Source organism: Coregonus clupeaformis, chromosome 1 (genome assembly GCF_020615455.1).
Source record: "Coregonus clupeaformis isolate EN_2021a chromosome 1, ASM2061545v1, whole genome shotgun sequence".
Taxonomy (NCBI): Eukaryota; Metazoa; Chordata; class Actinopteri; order Salmoniformes; family Salmonidae; genus Coregonus; species Coregonus clupeaformis.
In genome coordinates, this window is record NC_059192.1 from 43,992,568 (window position 1) to 44,010,895 (window position 18,328).

The 18,328-nt window shown below is 41.9% G+C and overlaps 1 protein-coding gene across 2 annotated transcripts in view; it reads left to right on the top strand.

Annotated features, from left to right (window-relative positions):
- Nucleotides 1-18,328, top strand: part of LOC121569188 (DNA nucleotidylexotransferase) — a 221,706-nt gene that overhangs the window by 111,363 nt on the left and 92,015 nt on the right. For both annotated transcript variants that reach the window (XM_041879938.2, XM_041879949.2), the window contains exon 8: nucleotides 11,157-11,259. In XM_041879938.2, coding sequence (XP_041735872.1) covers nucleotides 11,157-11,259 — 103 coding nt within the window. The remainder of the gene's footprint in view (nucleotides 1-11,156; nucleotides 11,260-18,328) is intronic.

The following is an 18,328-nucleotide window of genomic DNA, read 5'->3' on the forward strand; positions in this document are numbered from 1 at the left end:
GTCCACTTTCGGCATATCTATTTATTATGGCCATTGATATGTTAGCTATTGAAATCCGATCCAACAATAATATCAGGGGATTAGAAATCCAGGGCTTAAAAACAAAGGTGTCATTGTACGCTGATGATTCATGTTTTCTTTTAAATCCACAACTAGAATCCCTGCACAGCCTCATAGAGGATCTAGATACATTTTCTAACCTCTCTGGATTACAACCAAATAGTGACAAATGTACTAAAAAATACAATTTTACATTACCATGTAGTTTACCAATAAAATGGTCTGATGGTGATGTGGATATACTCGGAATACATATCCCAAAGGAAATAAATGATCTCACTTCAATACATTTGAATAGAAAGTTAGCAAAAATAGATAAGATCTTGCTACCATGGAAAGGTAAATACCTGTCAATTTGTGGAAAAATCACCCTGATCAACTCTTTAGTATTATCCCAGTTTACCTATTTGCTTATGGTCTTGCCTACGCCTAGCGTGTTTTAAATTATTGAGAAAAAAATATTCTATTTTATTTGGAACGGCAAGCCAGACAAAATTAAATAGGCCTATTTATATAATTAATAGGAATTCGGAGGACAGAAATTATTAAATATTAAAGCATTAGACCTATCACTAAAAGCTTCAGTCATACAAAAGTTATACTTAAATCCAAACTGGTTCTCTAGCAAATTAGAAAGATTGTCTCACCCAATGTTTAAGAATGGCCTTTTTCCCTTTATTCAGATTACAACCACTCACTTTCAGTTATTTGAAAAGGAAATAATCTCCCAAATATCACTATTTCTAAAACAAGCCATAGAAAGTTGGTTGCAATTTCAATTTAATCCTCCAGAAACAACAGAATCAATAATGCAACAAATATTGTGGTTAAACTCAAATATTCTAATTGACAAAACTTTTTTTTTTGACAAAATGTTTAAAAAAGGTATAATCTTTGTAAATGATATCATCGGCAGGACTGGTGGAGTTATGTCGCACATGCAGCTGTCACGCCCTGACTCAGGGGACTCGTATATGTTGAGTCAGGGTGTGTATATTCTTTGTGTTTTCTATGTTTTGATCTAGTATGTATAGTTCTATGTTGGCCTGTGTGGTTCCCAATCAGAGGCAGCTGTCGCTCGTTGTCTCTAATTGGGGTTCATACTTAGGCAGCCTATTGGCACTGTTGAGTTGTGGGATCTTGTTCCTGGTAAGGTATGATTGTGTGTTCTACCTTGGACTTCACGTTTCGTTTCGGTTATTGTTTTGTCATTGTGTTTATAAGTTAATAAACATGTACGTATATCACGCTGCGCCTTGGTCTGACCCGTCATTAAACGAACGTGACAGAAGATCCCACCAAACGAGGACCAAGCAGTGTGCCCAGGCGGAGCGAATAGCCATGTCACAGGTGGGCAATTTGTGGTCATGGGAAGAGATATTTGCGGGGAGAGGACCATGGGCTAAGGTAGATGCCCAGGCAGGAGAGGTGCAACGGCAACACGTCGGAGGCCGGTCGAGGAGGAAGCCAGAGAAGCAGTCCCAATAATTTTTTTTGGGGGGGAACACGGGGTGGTTGGCGGAGCCTAGTGTTAGAGCAGAGCCAACTCCCCGTACTCACGCGAGGAAGCGTATGACTGGGCAGGCTCTGTGTTATGCGGAGCTACGTACTGTGTCGCCAGTGCGCCGGCACAGTCCTGTACGTCCTGTGCTTGCACCACGCACGTGCCGTGCGAAGATGGGCATCCAGCCAGGACGGGGTGTGCCGGCTCAACGCTCCTGGTCTCCAGTACGCCTCCTCGGTCCCGCATATCCTGCGCCAGTTCTACGAACTGTATCGCCAGTGTGCGTGCACTGCCCAGTGCGTCCTGTGCTGATGCCTCACACATACTGTGCGGAAGTAGGCATTCAGCCAGGACGGGTGGTGCCAGCTCTCTGCTCCAGACCTCCAGTCCGCCTCCACAGACCGTCCCGGCCTGTTCCTGCTTCTCGCACCAAGCCAGTGGAACTCGCATATGTTGAGTCAGGGTGTGTATATTTTTGTGTTTTCTATGTTTTGATCTAGTATGTATAGTTCTATGTTGGCCGGTGTGGTTCCCAATCAGAGGCAGCTGTCGCTCGTTGTCTCTGATTGGGGATCATACTTAGGCAGCCTATTGGCACTGTTGAGTTGTGGGATCTTGTTCCTGGTAAGGTATGATTGTGTGTTCTACCTTGGACTTCACGTTTCGTTTCGGTTGTTGTTTTGTCGTTGTGTTTATAAGTTAATAAACATGTACATATATCACGCTGCACCTTGGTCTGACCCGTCATTAAACGAACGTGACAGCAGCTAACAAAAACATATGGAAATGTCTGCTCTACCCAAAATTATAACCAAATAATTGCAGACTTACCGCAAAAATGGAAGAGGAAAGTGGAAGGGGGAGAAAGTAAGGAACTTGTCTGTCGGCCTTGCATTAAAGAACATAATTGGTTAAGGAAAACTGTGATAAATAAAAAAGTATATCAGTTTCATTTAAGGACCAAAGGATTGACAGCCGTCCCATATTGATTGCAAAATAGTTGGGAAGAGATTTTTGACGTACCGATCCCATGGCATAGTGCTTATGAACTGATACGCAAAACGACACCGGATTCAAAATGTAGAATCTTTCAATTTAAATTGTTATATAAAAATCTTGCTACCAATAGAATGTTATTTATATGGGGGATACAATCTTCTCAGCTCTGCAGATTTTGCGGCGAAGAGACAGAATCATTAGATCATTTGTTTTGGTACTGTCCATTTGTAGCTTGTTTTTGGATACAGGTCCAGGAATGGATAAAGGATTGCAATATTTACCTGGAGCTAACCTTGCAGATAGCATTACTGGGTGATCTGAAAAGTCATAGTCAATCGATCAATAACATAATAATACTTTTAGCAAAGAAAAATATTTTCAATTCACAATCTGTAGAAACAATGAGAATAGAAAGGTTCAGAACTTTTGTAAGACATCACAGTACAGTTAAAATATATATGGCAAATAGAAATCCTATATGGATGGTGTTAAAAGATAGATGGGAGGTGTTGAATGGAATTGATGGATGGGACTAATAACAACTAACAACAAATAATAACAAGATAACTAATAATGTAAGCATACTGTGTCCATAATAAGTATATAGGTTGTATGTTGGGAGCTTTTGGGAAAGAGCACAGTTAGAAAGATATGGCATATAGAAGCAAACCGGATGGACATCATGAAAATGATCGGAGAGGTTGAGAGTAGAGGAAGTTCAGGAGAAAAAACAAACAAAATATAATTATTGTAAAATTGACTGTGTCCATAAAATGTAGATAGTAGGTATAAGATGGAAGTAGAGGCCTGTGCATTGTTGTTCACTAGTTTACTTTAAGGTGGTGGGGTTGGAAAGTAATAAAGGGGAATATATATATATATATTTTTAAAGGATATGTATATATATGTATGTATGTATGTATGTAAGTATGTATGTATGTATGTATGTATGTGTATGTGTGTATATGTGTTTGTGTATATGTATATGTATATATATATATATATATATATATATATATATATATATATATATATGTGTATGTGAAAATATATATATATATATATATATATATATATAAAACATGGGGATTGGAAGTGATGCAGACAATTACATTGATGAAAGTTACAATCTATCTGCAATATTAAGCTGATCTACCCCCCTAACCTCCCCCCAAAAAAAACAAAAAAACATTTGAAATTGTGTTTTTTACATAGGATAAAAGTAGGGACTCCGAGCTAGAAAATGGTATATCATACATTGCAGTTGACGAACAATGGGATAGTAATGCTACATGGCAGACCAATCCAGACTCATCTCCCGGCATGTCCAGCCCATCCATTATTTCAGCCAATCATTGCTAGCGGGAAGTTTCCTGTCTTTTTCCGTGGCTAAACCAACTCGTAATTTAACAATTGTATTTGTATTTATGGATGGAATACAAGTTTGTTATTAAGGCACATGAAAGTTCATATGTTCCAGAAGGCATTTCTGCCAAAAAAACCATTTTAATAAAAAATAAAGGTTTACTTTCAAATGGCACTCCTGTGAAGTAGTAACGTGCGACATATGCCTAGTTTCCTGAAACAAGTCACAAATGTGTGCGTTAAGTAGAGGTAAAGAAATACATGCACAGAATATGATACCGATTTTTTTTGTTCTGGGGAAGAGGCTTCCAGGGGGCGTGACGGGGGTGGAACGGGGGCGGTTACCTTCGGAAACGCAGCCTCTGCCTAAAAGAAAATCTCCACTAAGCATGGAGAATAATAATTTGCCATTCAAACTTTCTGAGGCCCTGCGTTCCTGCACACTCTATAGCTCATAGCCTTCCTGCCACTTCAGTTGGAGAAGTGTGTGAGGATTTGTTGATGTTAGTGATTTGATGCTTGTGACGTTCGCCTTATGGAGAGGACAGCTGTGGAAGGCGGGTAACAAGGCTTAAAGCGGTTTGTTGGGAGGATTAAAAATAGATCGAGAAAAGATGTCTCTGCCACTTCAGAGTGTGAACAGACTGAGGTGTCAATAAGGTGCTGTTTTTATTTGCAGTGATGTTATCACAGCCATGACATTTTCACTTAAAAAATGCATTAGCTGAACTTGCTCCATTGAACTGCAACTTTCTCTGAATTGTGGAATCGTATAGGAAGTATTTGAATTATTTATAGTGTTTTGTAGAGTTCTCTCTGGCATCCTAAGAACGTTTTTGATGATAAGTCATAACTTAAATCCTTTGCCGATTTTGTGATGAATTTTGGGAAATAACGTATTGCTAGATGCAATTATGCCTACCCTTAAGGGTAGTGAAAGTATGTGGACTCACCCACTATGTTCAGGTGTATCATCTTAGCCAACAAAACTGTTCCCCAAGATTCTCAAGAATATAGGAGCTGTTAATGACATTAAAAGAATCAAGAAACAACACATTAAAATAATCAGGAAACAGCTGTAGGTTCTCTAGCTGCCATACTATAGCTAACTTATTTTTTTAAAACAGCAAAACAGCCGACAACTCTATTATTCATCTACTTGTAAATATCCATGTATATTTTATATGTTCTGCACAGAAATTATCAATAATTTACAGTTTTTCCTAATGCATTAGTGTTATAAGCTGTATGTAACTACACATCAGGTATACAGCCCACAGTAGTAGATGTAGCTGTCTCAGCAACTGTTGAGAACTTGAACACAGCCATGGTTTCTGGGTACAGCCTTTAATACGTCCATTAGTCTTTATTTTCAAGAAGTCATATAAGCATACTTTTAGAGCCGTACCATTGAGTTGGAGTAGATGCTTGAACTAAATATAAAAAATATTTATCAAAGGGTTTGCGGGATGATTTTTTAATTACCCGCTCACACCATGCATAGAGAGGATGTTTATACATTGTAATCGCTAAAGTTTAAACCTGTCCTATGCGCAACCAAGACAACCACAGCATAATAAACACCCACATTTACAAAAAACACTACGGTTTGTCCAAAGATCTCGTTGTCGGTTAAAACTCCAATGATCTCGTTGTCGGTTAAAACTCCAATGATCTCGTTGTCAGTTAAAACTTGCTATTCATGTTAACAAGGAACGCTTCACACCTCTTGACTTTTCCCACATTTTGTTGTGTTACAGTCTGAATTTAAAATTGATAAATTTAGATTTTTGGTCAGTGGCCAACACACTACACCCCTGAATGTCAAAGTGCAATTATGTTTTTGATTTTTTTCATAAAAAGTGAAAGCTGAAATGTCTTGAGTCAAAAAGTATTCAAAGTATCCCTTTGTTAAGGCAAGCCTAAATAAGATCAGGAGTAAAAATGTGCTTAACAAGTCACATAATACGTTGCATGGACTCACTCTGTGTATAATAATAGTGTTTAACATTATTTTTAATTACCTAATCTCTGTACCCCACATATACAATTATCTGTAAGGACCCTCAGTCCAGCAGTGAATTTCAGACACAGATTCAACCACAAAGACCAGGGAGGTTTTCCAATGCCATTGCAAAGAAGGGCACCTATTGGTAGATGGGTACAAATAAAGCAGACATTGAATATCCCTTTGAGCATGGTGAAGTTATTAATTACACTGGTGTATCAATACACCCAGTCACTACAAAGAGACAGGTGTCCTTCCTAACTCAGTTGCCAGAGAGGAAGGACTCTGCTCAGGGATTTCACCATGAGGCCAACAGTGACTTTAAACAGTTGCAGAGTTTAATGGCTGTGATAGAAGAAAACTGAGGATGGATCAACAACATTGTAGTTACTCCACAATACTGTCTATGGCGCCTCAAGATGGACAAACAGTACTATTGCCACTTTTTTCTCGTGTGAGGGATGAGACCAATGTAAATAATTCAGGATAGGACAATTAAAAGCCCTTTTTTAATGTCATATTCACAGATAGAAGTTACCACAGAGATCATACATCCATATACACTGAGTATACAAAACATTAAGGACACCTGCTCTTTCCATGACATAGACTGACCAGGTGAATACATGTGAAAGCTATGATCCCTTATTGATGTCACTTGTTAAATCCACTTCAATCAGTGTAGATGAAGGGGAGGAGATGGGCTAAAGAAGGATTGTTAAGCTTTGAGACAATTGAGACATGAATTGTATATGTGTGCAATTCAGAGGGTGAATGGGCAAGACAGAATATTTAAGTGCCTTTGAAAAGGGTATGGTAGTAGGTGCCAGGCGCACCAGTTTGTGTGAAGAACTGCAATGCTGTTTTCACACTCAACAGTTTACCGTGTGTATCAAGAATGGTCCACTACCCAAAGGACATCCCGTCGACTTAACACAACTGTGGGAAGCATTGGAGTTAACATGGGCCAGCATCCCTGTGGAACCATTTTGACACCTTGTAGAGTCCATACCCCGATGAAATTGAGGCTGTACTGAGGACAAAAGGGGGAGTGCAACTCAATATTAGGAAGGTGTTCCTAATGTTTGTTATACTCAGTGTAGATGGCATCAGAGTTCTACTCAGAGGACATGTTTCAGATAGATAGATACCAGACATGGATACTATAATATTATTCTATTACACATTCAATAGTCAGTTCTCTGGATACTGTACAGAGAGAGATACTTTTTGGCCCCTCAGAGGGGGGAAGGGTGTACTGACCCTTAGGCATTGTTTTGGGCCATTTGCCATTTGGCCGGAGGTGACAGAGAGCACATACCGTACATTAGGGCCGAGCTTACAGTTAGGGCTAAGGTTAGGGTTAAGGTTAGGGTTAGGAGTTAGTTCAAGGGGTTTTAAGATTAGGGTTAGGGGAAGTGTTACTAGTTGCAAAGTAGCTACAAAAAGTAGTAAGTAGTTTCAAAGTTGGTAATTAGCTAAAATGCTACCCAAAATTACAACCAAATAATTGCAACCTTACCGCAAAAGTGGAAGAGGAAAGTGGAAGGGGGAGAAAGTAAGGAACTTGTCTGTCGGCCTTGCATTAAAGAACATAATTGGTTAAGGAAAACTGTGATAAATAAAAAAGTATATCAGTTTCACTTAAGGACCAAAGGATTGACAGCCGTCCCATATAGATTGCAAAATAGTTGGGAAGAGATTTTTGCCGTACCGATCCCATGGCATAGTGTTTATGAACTGACACGCAAAACAACACCGGATTCATACATTTTAATCTTTCAATTTAAATTATTATATAAAATTCTTACTACCAATAGAATGTTATTTATATGGGGGATACAATCTTCCCAGTTCTGCAGATTTTGCTGTGAAGAGACAGAATCATTAGATCATTTGTTTTGGTACTGTCCATTTGTAGCTTGTTTTTGGACACAGGTCCAGGAATGGCTAAAGGATTGCAATATTTACCTGGACCTAACCTTGCAGATAGCATTACTGGGTGATCTGAAAAGTCATAGTCAATCGATCAATAATATAATAATACTTTTAGCAAAAATGTTTATTTTTAATTCACAATCTGTAGAAGCAATGAGAATAGAAAGGTTCAGAACTTTTGTAAAACATCACAGTACGGTTGAAATATATATGGCAAATAGAAATCCTATATGGATGGAGTTAAGAGATAGATGGGAGGTATTGAATGGAGTTGAAGGATGGGACTAATAACAAATAACAAATAATAACAAGATAACTAATAATGTAAGCATACTGTGTCCATAATAAGTATATAGGTTGTATGTTGGGAGCTTTTGGATAAGAGCACAGTTAGAAAGATATGGCATATAGAAGCAAACCGGATGGACATCATGAAAATGATGTAGAAGGTTGAGAGTAGAAGAAGTTCAGGAGCAAAAAAAAAAAAAATATATATATATATATAATATAATTATTGTAAAATTAACTGTGTCCATAAGGTATAGATAGTAAGTATAGACCGGAAGTAGAGGCCTGGGCATTGTTGTTCACTAATTTACTCCAAGTAGGGAAAGGATGGCGGGGTTGAAAAGTAATAAAGGGGAGTATATATATATAAAAAACATGGGGGATTGGAAGTGATGCAGACAATTACATTGATGGAAGTTACAATATATCTGCAATATTAAGCTGATCTACCCCCCCCCCAAAAAAAAAAATTAGCTAAAATGCTGAGGTTGTTCGTGATGAGATTCAAACACACAACCTTTGGGTTGCTAGACCTATGTGTTTTATGCCCACCTATACACCCTCCTTTTGTTTTTGCCCTAAGTAACCTTCTGTTTTCTGTAACCATACCAAACGTAACATATCAAACTAATTTGAGTGTCATAGATTTACGTTTACGATGTTACGACTAGTCTATGAGACCAGGCTGAAATGAGCTTCTGGAGTACACACTTCGATAAAACCTTGGTGTTTGAGACTTGATTGGAGGTAAACTGAATTTATGCTGATGATTTTCCCCCGGCCTCCAGTTTTGCTATTCAGGACACTGTCACGATCGTTGTTAGATGAAGCGGACCAAGGCGCAGCGTGATATGCGTACATTCTTTATTTCTAGTACACACACAAACAAAAACAACAAAACAAACGATACGTGAAGTCCTGGGTTGAACACAAACCTTCCGGAACAAGATCCCACAATAAACAGTGCCAAACAGGCTGCGTAAGTATGGTCCCCAATCAGAGACAACAAGCTACAGCTGCCTCTGATTGGGAACCACCCTGGCCAACATAGAAATACACGAACTAGAACAAAACATAGAAAATAACACATAGAAAATCCACACCCTGGCTCAACATATACGAGTCCCCAGAGCCAGAGCGTGACAGACACACACTTATGTGGTGCAATCAAGTGCATTTTGCTAGCACAGCAGAGGCTACCTCAGATATTTACTTAACCACACTGCCTTGGTATTAGGCAGAAGTGTGTTGTGGCATATTTGCATGAAAGTAGTGTCCATTCAGCACATGTGTGTGTTTCCAAAAAGGTTACAAATCTTAACTAGCTCTCTCACCTCACAGCTTCTGTCTCTCATTGAATCAGAATGTGGAACTCAGAATGATAGGTCTCAGTCCTTGGCAATTCACATCAAATTACTCCAACTTTACAATTTGGCACATGATGACTTAGTTTTAAATCATAATATTGCTTGGTGGTTAGATGGAAGTGCTTTTCAATCGGCTTCCGCAACATATTGTCCGTGATTGTGTAATTGTGCATCAGACTGGCCATAGTGCTTTGAAAGCATAAAATGCCCTGAATCTATCACAATAAAGCTGTGACCTTATCTTCAGACTAAACATGTGTCTATACTATACTATACTGTCTATGTCTGCGAGGTAGACCTCCCTGCTGTGCTACAACTGAGCTAGAGAGGCATTAGCATGCCTTGTTGAGCTGTAAATAGCTGTTGTCTCATTCCTTGCCCACTGAATTAGACACAATGACCTTTTGCTGCAGACTTCTCCCTCAGACAGTCTGTTTGTCCTTTTTCTTTTTTCAATGTCCTGCTGCTCTGTCATTCCCAACATTCAGATGGCGGCGATGGCGGTGGTGGACGAGATCAAACTAAATGCTGCGACCGGCGCTTTAAGACACAGGGGCCAATTTGTTCTTGTTTTGATGTGTTGTTAACCATGAGATAGGCGCTTATGACTGTATAATTGTGGGCGCTTGTTGATCAAAGAGGGGCGATCAGGAAATTAAAGAAACTTGTGGTTTGCCTCAGTGCCCTGGGCTGACACCAGCAGGGTTATCTAGAGCCACCTAGGCCCAGGTTCTGAGGGGGCATGCTGCTCCTCTATACACTACCTACAGGATGACAATCAGGCATAACTTCGCTATAAGCCTTTGAGGGCCAACTCCAACAGTCACAGGCAAAGCTTAGGTTCTTTGTATCAGTGTACTCTTTGTTCAACTCGCTGTTGATGCCATCTGAGCCAGAGACTAGTAGAGGGGGTGGGTTTCCATGATTTGGACATTTTCCACTTAATACGCTCTTTGGATCATCCTCTCAGGGCAGCAGGTTCCAATTAGATTCGTTGCAGAAAAATTGAGACCTCCAGATCTCTTATTTGATAGGTTGGTTGAATAAGGTCTTCAGGCCTTTAGGTCTAAAAACAGTTTTCTGAGGTTGCCCTACTAGGAATCAGCACATTTCACTCCGCTCATCTGACATTCAAGGGCCATGGCACATCTGTGGTTGATACGTCTCAAAGCTTCAGTACATGTCAGTGAAGCACGACACATATACCCATTCATCTATTACATAGCCCTACATTTTTTATTTGTTCTATTCACTTATGTCTGTCTATCTGTTTACTGCCAACATTACTGCTGACATTGAGAGACTATATATTGTGTGAGCAGCCATGCTCAGTACGAGTGTTCTTTATTACAGTAATCCATGTAGAAAATGATGATTCTCTAAAAGGGAAGGCTCTGGTGACAGCTGAGGCAACAAAAAGGAGCTTTTGAACTTAATGACACAGGACAAATTGCTTGTTTGAATAACAAAAAAAGTCAAATTCCATTAATATACTCCTTGCTCCTAATGGCCAGGCTGCCATCTTACTGTGTAACAGTTATCCAGTGTGACTAAATATACTCTCATTTCATTATTTCTTGCTTGCGCTGACTGGTGACAATAATCTTAAGTCACTTTCTGTCCCCAGGGGGAAGGAGTATGGGCACGATGTGGACTTCCTCTTGACTGTGCCTGAGATGGGGAAAGAGGAGGGGCTACTGCTTCATGTGATTGACAGACTGAGGGACCAGGTAAGTTAATGTATTATTGCATATAGAAAAAGCTCAATGACTGTGATCGAACAGTATAGCAGTTATACAGGATATACAGTAAAAAAACATATCAGTCCCCTCAGAGATAGAAGGTTCCAGGGTGGTTAGTTACCATTTACCAAGATTAATAGTAGAAAAGCACAGCACTAAGGGATGTTTGGATTATGGCAACATCAAGTGGAGTTTGGAGTTTCACTTCAGTAAAGGTTGGAGTGTGGAGTTTTGGTAAAGGTTTGTTTTATTATAAAGGTAAATTCTACTTCCTTGCATCCTTGAAATATGCCAAGACATCAAACAAAAAGTTGAAAAGAGAGTAAAACCCTTGATTAGCAGCTTACAAGAACAAATATTTTGTCTCCTCAAGGTATGGAACTTGTGACTCCTCCCACCTTTGTCCTAGTGCACATACACTACCGCAAAGACTGAGTAGGATGTGCCTAACCCTCCCGACTTTCTCACCCAGCACCACTATCTTTCCACACCTCAGAAAAAAGTCGAGAAAGAATGTTCTCAGAATGCAGTAGAGAAAAAAATAAAGAAATGTAAGTCTGTCACCTGTTTGTAGAGTTGAGAGAGATATGAACAGAGGAAAAGAGGAGAGGGACAAGGGGAATTGGGTTAGTGCCCTACAGTGTGGAGGGATGAAGTGATTGGAGGAGAGGATGATTACAGAGCCAAATGCATATGAGTTGGCACATAAGGAGGCAATACAAAGATGGTCACAACAATAGAGGGCCTTGGCCCAGGAAATTATTATTTAAATGTGGTTAATACAGTTAACCTGGCTTTGAGAGAGAGAAAGGAGAGAGGGAGAAGGAGGGGAGGGAGGGAGGGAGGGAGGGAGGGAGGGAGGGAGAAAGAGATGGGGTTTGGTACCACCATCCTCCTCGCCTCTGAGACAGTTGATGGATTTCGCGTTGGAGGGGCTGAAAAGAGAGGAGTGTTTGATGAAGAGCAGGGATGTGGTGTCTAGCTGCAGCCCTCTTTTTGTCATCGCTGCCTGGGTTTAAAAATCTTTCCCTTTCCCTCCACCCCCAGCCTTACTTTGCTTCAAAGGGCCAATCTGCTGATAAAAACCTCCTATGCTAACATGCACACACACACACGCTGGTTACTGCTGGAAGAGGGGAGGGGAGGGTGGGAAGGAAGGAACTTCCCCAGATGGGGTCCCTGACATGGGGGAGGAATGTGACAAGTCCATAGGAAAGGGAGCACAAGAGACCGTGATAAAATGGAGGAAGCAGAGGTTGACTCTAAGTCGTGTAACTTTGTCATCTGCAATCTGGTCCCCCGGGGGCCACGTCTTCAACTCTTCGCCTAGGCTGAATATCATAGCAGACTTTTCCCCTTTAGCCCTGGGGTGGAGGTAAAAATATATCTATCTGGAAATGTCCTTGTGAAAATGGGCTTCATAATTTTTTCTGATGGATATGAAAGCATAACTTCAGGGCACGAGCAAAGGTCAGCCAGACATTTCGATGGTAGACAGATGAGATGCAGCTATTTGCCCTGGTAATAGCAACGGAGAACGTGAGAGGGCGATGCCTCATCCACCATTCTGACCTTAGAGATCACCTGTATTCTCGGTTTGGTTAGGTCAGGGTGTGATTTGGATACATTCTAGTGTATCTATTTCTATGTTGGCCGGGTGTGGTTCCCAATCAGAGGCAGCTGTCGATCGTTGTCTCTGATTGGGGATCATACTTAGGCAGCCATTTTGCCTACCTATGTTGTGGGATCTTGTTTCTGTTTCTGTTTCGGCTTGTTGCTGTTAGCCTTTAGAACTTCACGTTCAGTTGCTTTTGTTATTTTGTCAAGTGTTTATTGAATAAATTAAACATGTACGCATACCACGCTGCGCCTTGGTCCGATCCTTTACACAACGAACGTGTCACCACCATACACCAATCATCTGCTCTCACTGTCCGGGTGGTGGTGGTAGATTAATTGCCATTGTAGTGCACTGTGTAGATCAAGTACTGAAGTAATGATGTTATATGATTATGGATATGTTGGCCGTAGTACTTTCAAAGCAACAATAGTAGCCAGAGGCCACATTAATTAGATATGTTATGAGGTTTGAGACCCATAAACTGTAGGCTGTGAGGTTAGGACATGTATGTAAAGACATTTATGAGAGTTTATGGCCGATCACCAACACAGTAAAATTGGGGTTATTTAAAAGTCAGAGACAATTATTTGGTTTAATCAAATCATAATCAAAACACACTAAAAGCACCCCAAACTCCAGTGGATTATACACTGTCCCGCCATATTTAGAATGGTGAAATTATGGCATGGCGTAGAATTGTATTTACATGACAGTTTCCAACCATCCACTAAGGGCAATGCGATTCCCTGTTACCATCTAGTCGGCTCGGGACGAGCTAGGGCATTGGGGATGGGGTTGAGAATGGGCTTAAACCAAGCGCTACGGCTTCAAGCGTTGCATGTTCAATCCCAGAGCTAGGCACTTGCTTTGTAATTTTATTTTTCTGTTTTAACCCTATCCCGAACATTAACCCTAACCAGTCAGAATTTACATTGCCTTGCAAAAGTATTCAGCCCCCTTCGCGTTTTTCCTATTTTGTTACATTACAACCTGTAATTAAAATTTATTTGGGGGGGGATTTCATGTAATGGACATACACAAAATAGTCAAAATCGGTGAAGTGAAATGAAATGAAAACAATAACTTATTTAATAAAATTCTAAAAAATAAATAACGTAAAAGTGGTGCGTGCATATGTATTCACCCCCTTTGCTATGAAGCACCTAAATAAGATCTGGTGCAACCAATTACCTTCAGAAGTCACATAATTAGTTAAATAAAGTCCACCTGTGTGCAATCTAAGTGTCACATGATCTGTCTCATGATCTCAGTATATATACACCTGTTCTGAAAGGCCCCAGAGTCTGCAACACCACTAAGCAAGGGGCACCACCAAGCAAGCGGCACCATGAAGACCAAGGAGCTCTCCAAACAGGTCAGGGACAAAGTTGTGGAGAAGTACAGATCAGGGTTGGGGTATAAAAAAATATCTGAAACTTTGAACATCCCACGGAGCACCATTAAATCCATTATTAAAAAATTGAAAGAATATGGCACCACAACAAACCTGCCAAGAGAGGCCCCCCACCAAATCTCATGGACCAGGAAAGGAGGGCATTAATCAGAGAGGTAACAAAGAGACCAAAGATAACCCTGAAGGAGCTGCAAAGCTCCACAGCGGAGATTTGGAGTATCTGTCCATAGAACCACTTCATAGCTGGTAGAGCACGGCGCTTGTAACGCCAAGGTAGTGGGTTCGATCCCCGGGACCACCCATACACAAAAATGTATGCACTCATGACTGTAAGTCGCTTTGGATAAAAGCGTCTGCTAAATGGCATATTAATTATTAATTAATTAATAATATTAATTTAAGCCGTACACTCCACAGAGCTGGGCTTTACGGAAGAGTGGCCAGAAAAAAAGCCATTGCTTAAACAGAAAAATAAGCAAACACGTTTGGTGTTCGCCAAAAGGCATGTGGGAGACTCCCCAAACATATGGAAGAAGGTACTCTGGTCAGAAGTGAAGCATGGTGGTGGCAGCATCATGCTGTGGGGATGTTTTTCATCAGCAGGGACTGGGAAACTGGTCAGAATTGAAGGAATGATGGATGGCGCTAAATACAGGGAAATTATTGAGGGAAGCCTGTTTCAGTCTTCCAGAGATTTGAGACTGGGACGGAGGGTCACCTTCCAGCAGGACAATGACCCTAAGCATACTGCTAAAGCAACACTCGAGTGGTTTAAGGGGAAACATTTAAATGTCTTTGAGGGGGGGGGCAACAAAATAGGAAAAATGCCAAGGGGGGTGAATACTTTCGCAAGCCACTGTATGCCTAAATGTAAGTTTCGGTTTCACTTTTACGCAGTTTGACTGCAAAACAAGACGTAATAAAAACAGCAAGACACTCCATATCTCTGTTGCATGCAGTTATGACAAACGTCTACTTTTGCTTTGGAGGTTGCGTTGTCTAAAAGAGAACTGAAGTTGATTTTTGTACTTTCACTGACATTGGATAAACACAAACACAAGGATGCTTGCTCACACACAGACACACAGACAAACACACAGACAGACACACAGACAGACAGACAGACAGACAGACAGACAGACAGACAGACACACACAGTCTTGAATAACTAACCTTGTGGGGACACACAATCCAGTCCCATTCAAAACCCTATTTTCCCTAACCCTAACCCTTACCCTAACCCTAACCCTAACCTTAATCCTAACCTTAACCCAAAAACCTAACCCTAACCCTAGCTCCTAACCCTAACCCTAAACCTAACCCTAGCTCCTAACCCTAACCCTAACCCCAACCCTATACCTAATTCTATCCCTAACACCCTAACCTTAACCCTAAACCCCCTAGAAATAGCATTTGACCTTGTGGGGACTAACAAAATGTCCCCAGTTGGTCAAATTTGTGTTTGTTTACTATTCTTGTGGGGACTTCTGATCCCCACAAGTATAGTTAATCACGTCTACACAGTACACACACACACACACACCCCTCCCCCACACACAAACACACAGACACACGTTTCAAAATGCTCCACTTTAATTTTAGTAATCAGACCGGACTGTTCTGGCAAAGCTCAAAATCGAATGAAAACATAGTTCAAACACAGCCTGCTAACACACGCTAATCTGCGACATGAAGGGAGGGTTTGAAATATTTTGCTCTGATTCACATTAGATCACAGCGGCCCGTGTCCCTGCCACCGCTCTTGGTCCTCTGGGGAAGGTGGCCATGGTGGCAGCCTGCTTGTCAGCTGTTTGTCACACACTTGAAAATAATAAAACAAACATTATAGTCAAATAAGAAAAAAATCTGACATTTTAGATCACATTTGGCAAGCTACAGAATCACATCACTTGCGTTTGTGTAGATTTTTTGTCTTAAAGGCAAAGCTTAACTTCAAAGATGAACTCCCTGCAACACATCCGCCTCAGTAATTCCTCTGTAAATTGTTCTGGTGAAATAATCTTACCATGGGAGGCTCGCTGACATTACCTGCTGCGTAGGAGAAGATTACAGCGTGGCGTTGCGCAAAACAGCCCTCTGAGACAGAAACTTTAAGACGTCCCTTTTTTATGGTGGATTTGTGGGCGTGGGGCCGGAGGCTTCATCAAATGAAGGGCACCCATGTTTAGACACTTATGGTCTGTAAAACTGCCGCTAACTCATTTATCCTTTGGCTCAAGGCATCCTTAGTGATTCAAGGCTAGAAAATAAATGTACAGCCAGAAAGGGACAGCAATATCCAGCAGTATATAAATAAGTTACCTAAATTAAAGCCTTTTAAAATATGCAAGTTTTCTTCATCAACCAACTTGTGACAGGAGATTGCCTAAAGTACACATACGCACAGCAGTGTTCTAGAATATTGGCTTTCAAACTGTAACAAAATGGTGACTATCTTAACAATGGAACTCTACTAGGCTCCTTGGTATTATATGCACTTATGTCAGTCTCATTATGACTACAGAACTGGCGATGTACAAGCTTATCCTTTATTAAGAGTACAACATAATATATGAACTGACATGACACTTTCACCCACAGTTGTTCCAACAGAGCTAACCCAAGGCCACGCCTCCAACAAGCCACACCTCCAGTTCCTCTAATAGGCCAGTCGTTCCCGACAACCCCAAAATCCAACACAAAGTCCTGAAACCTGGATGGGGGTCTTCAGCGGTGGAGTCGTGATTGCTGTCGAGGGGTGCCATCCTGACCTCGAGATGGGAGCCTGCGGCGGCGGTGCCCTGGTGGCCGCGGGGAGTCCCATTATGACCTTTCCCCTCAGGTGAAGAAACCGCTGTGTTGTCCGATGATCCAGGACTCTGAGGAGGAGTAACCACCTCATCCTCTCTTTCCACTTCACGAGGTGTATGAGGTTGGTAAGGCGCCAGCCGATCTTGATGGAGGACCACAACTCATCCACGAGTCCGAAGCTGGATGCGGTACACCACGTCAGAAAGTCGTTCCAAAACCGTGCATGGGCCTTCCCAGTGACTCATTAGTTTCGGGCTCAGACCCCGCTTGTGCCGGGGACTGTACACCCACACTTTTTGGCCAGGCTGGAAAGGCTGACCTCGACAGCGGGTGTCGTATGCCCACTTCTGCTTTACCCCTGCTTCCATCAAGCGATGCCAAGCAAAGTCGTGGGCTGTGTCCAGGCGCTGATGAAGGTGGTGGAGGTACTCCAAGCGTGCGGCTCCAGGAACCTCAGGCTCCGGAGGTCTTCCAAAGGACAAGTCCATTGGAGTGCGTAGTTCTCTGCCAAACATCAGCGCTGCTGGGGTGCAGCCAGTGGGCTCCTGCACTGCTGACAGATAGGCCCACAAGACCAGATGTCGGTCCCAGTTGCCAACACCGGGTCACCTTCCTGCTCCCTCTTCAGGTCTTGGTCATTCCAGCTCTCAAAGGGTGCTGAGCTCCTGTCTGCTGTCTGAATTGCCGCCACTGTGGGCAGGAGACCCTCCTTTTGTTCCAAGCGTGGGCAGTGCTTGCAGTCTTCCTCTTCACATGGCTGGCGAGACAACGCATCAGCATTTGTGTGGAGACGGCCAGCCCGGTGCTGCATCTGGTAGTCGTACTCCTGTAACTCTTCTATCCAGTGAGCCACCTGATTCTCGGAAGTTGAGGAGCCAGGTGAGTGAGACATGGTCAGTACGGAGAAGGAACTGGGTCCCATAGAAGTAGAGTTGAAAATGATGGAGCGCATCGACCACAGCCAACAACTCTCCCGGGGTGACACAGTAGTTGCGCTCGTCACGGTTGAGGCTCTGACAGTAGAAGGCCACCACCCATTCCCCATCCGGCCCCTCCTGCGAAAGAACGGCCCCAATGCCCACATTGCTGGCATCTGTGTCCACAATGAATGGGTGCTGGGGGTTGGGGTATGCCAGGACTGGAGCCTTGATTAGGGACTGATGCAGTTCAGCGAATGCTGCCGTGCAGTCATCATCCCAGTCGAACCGCTG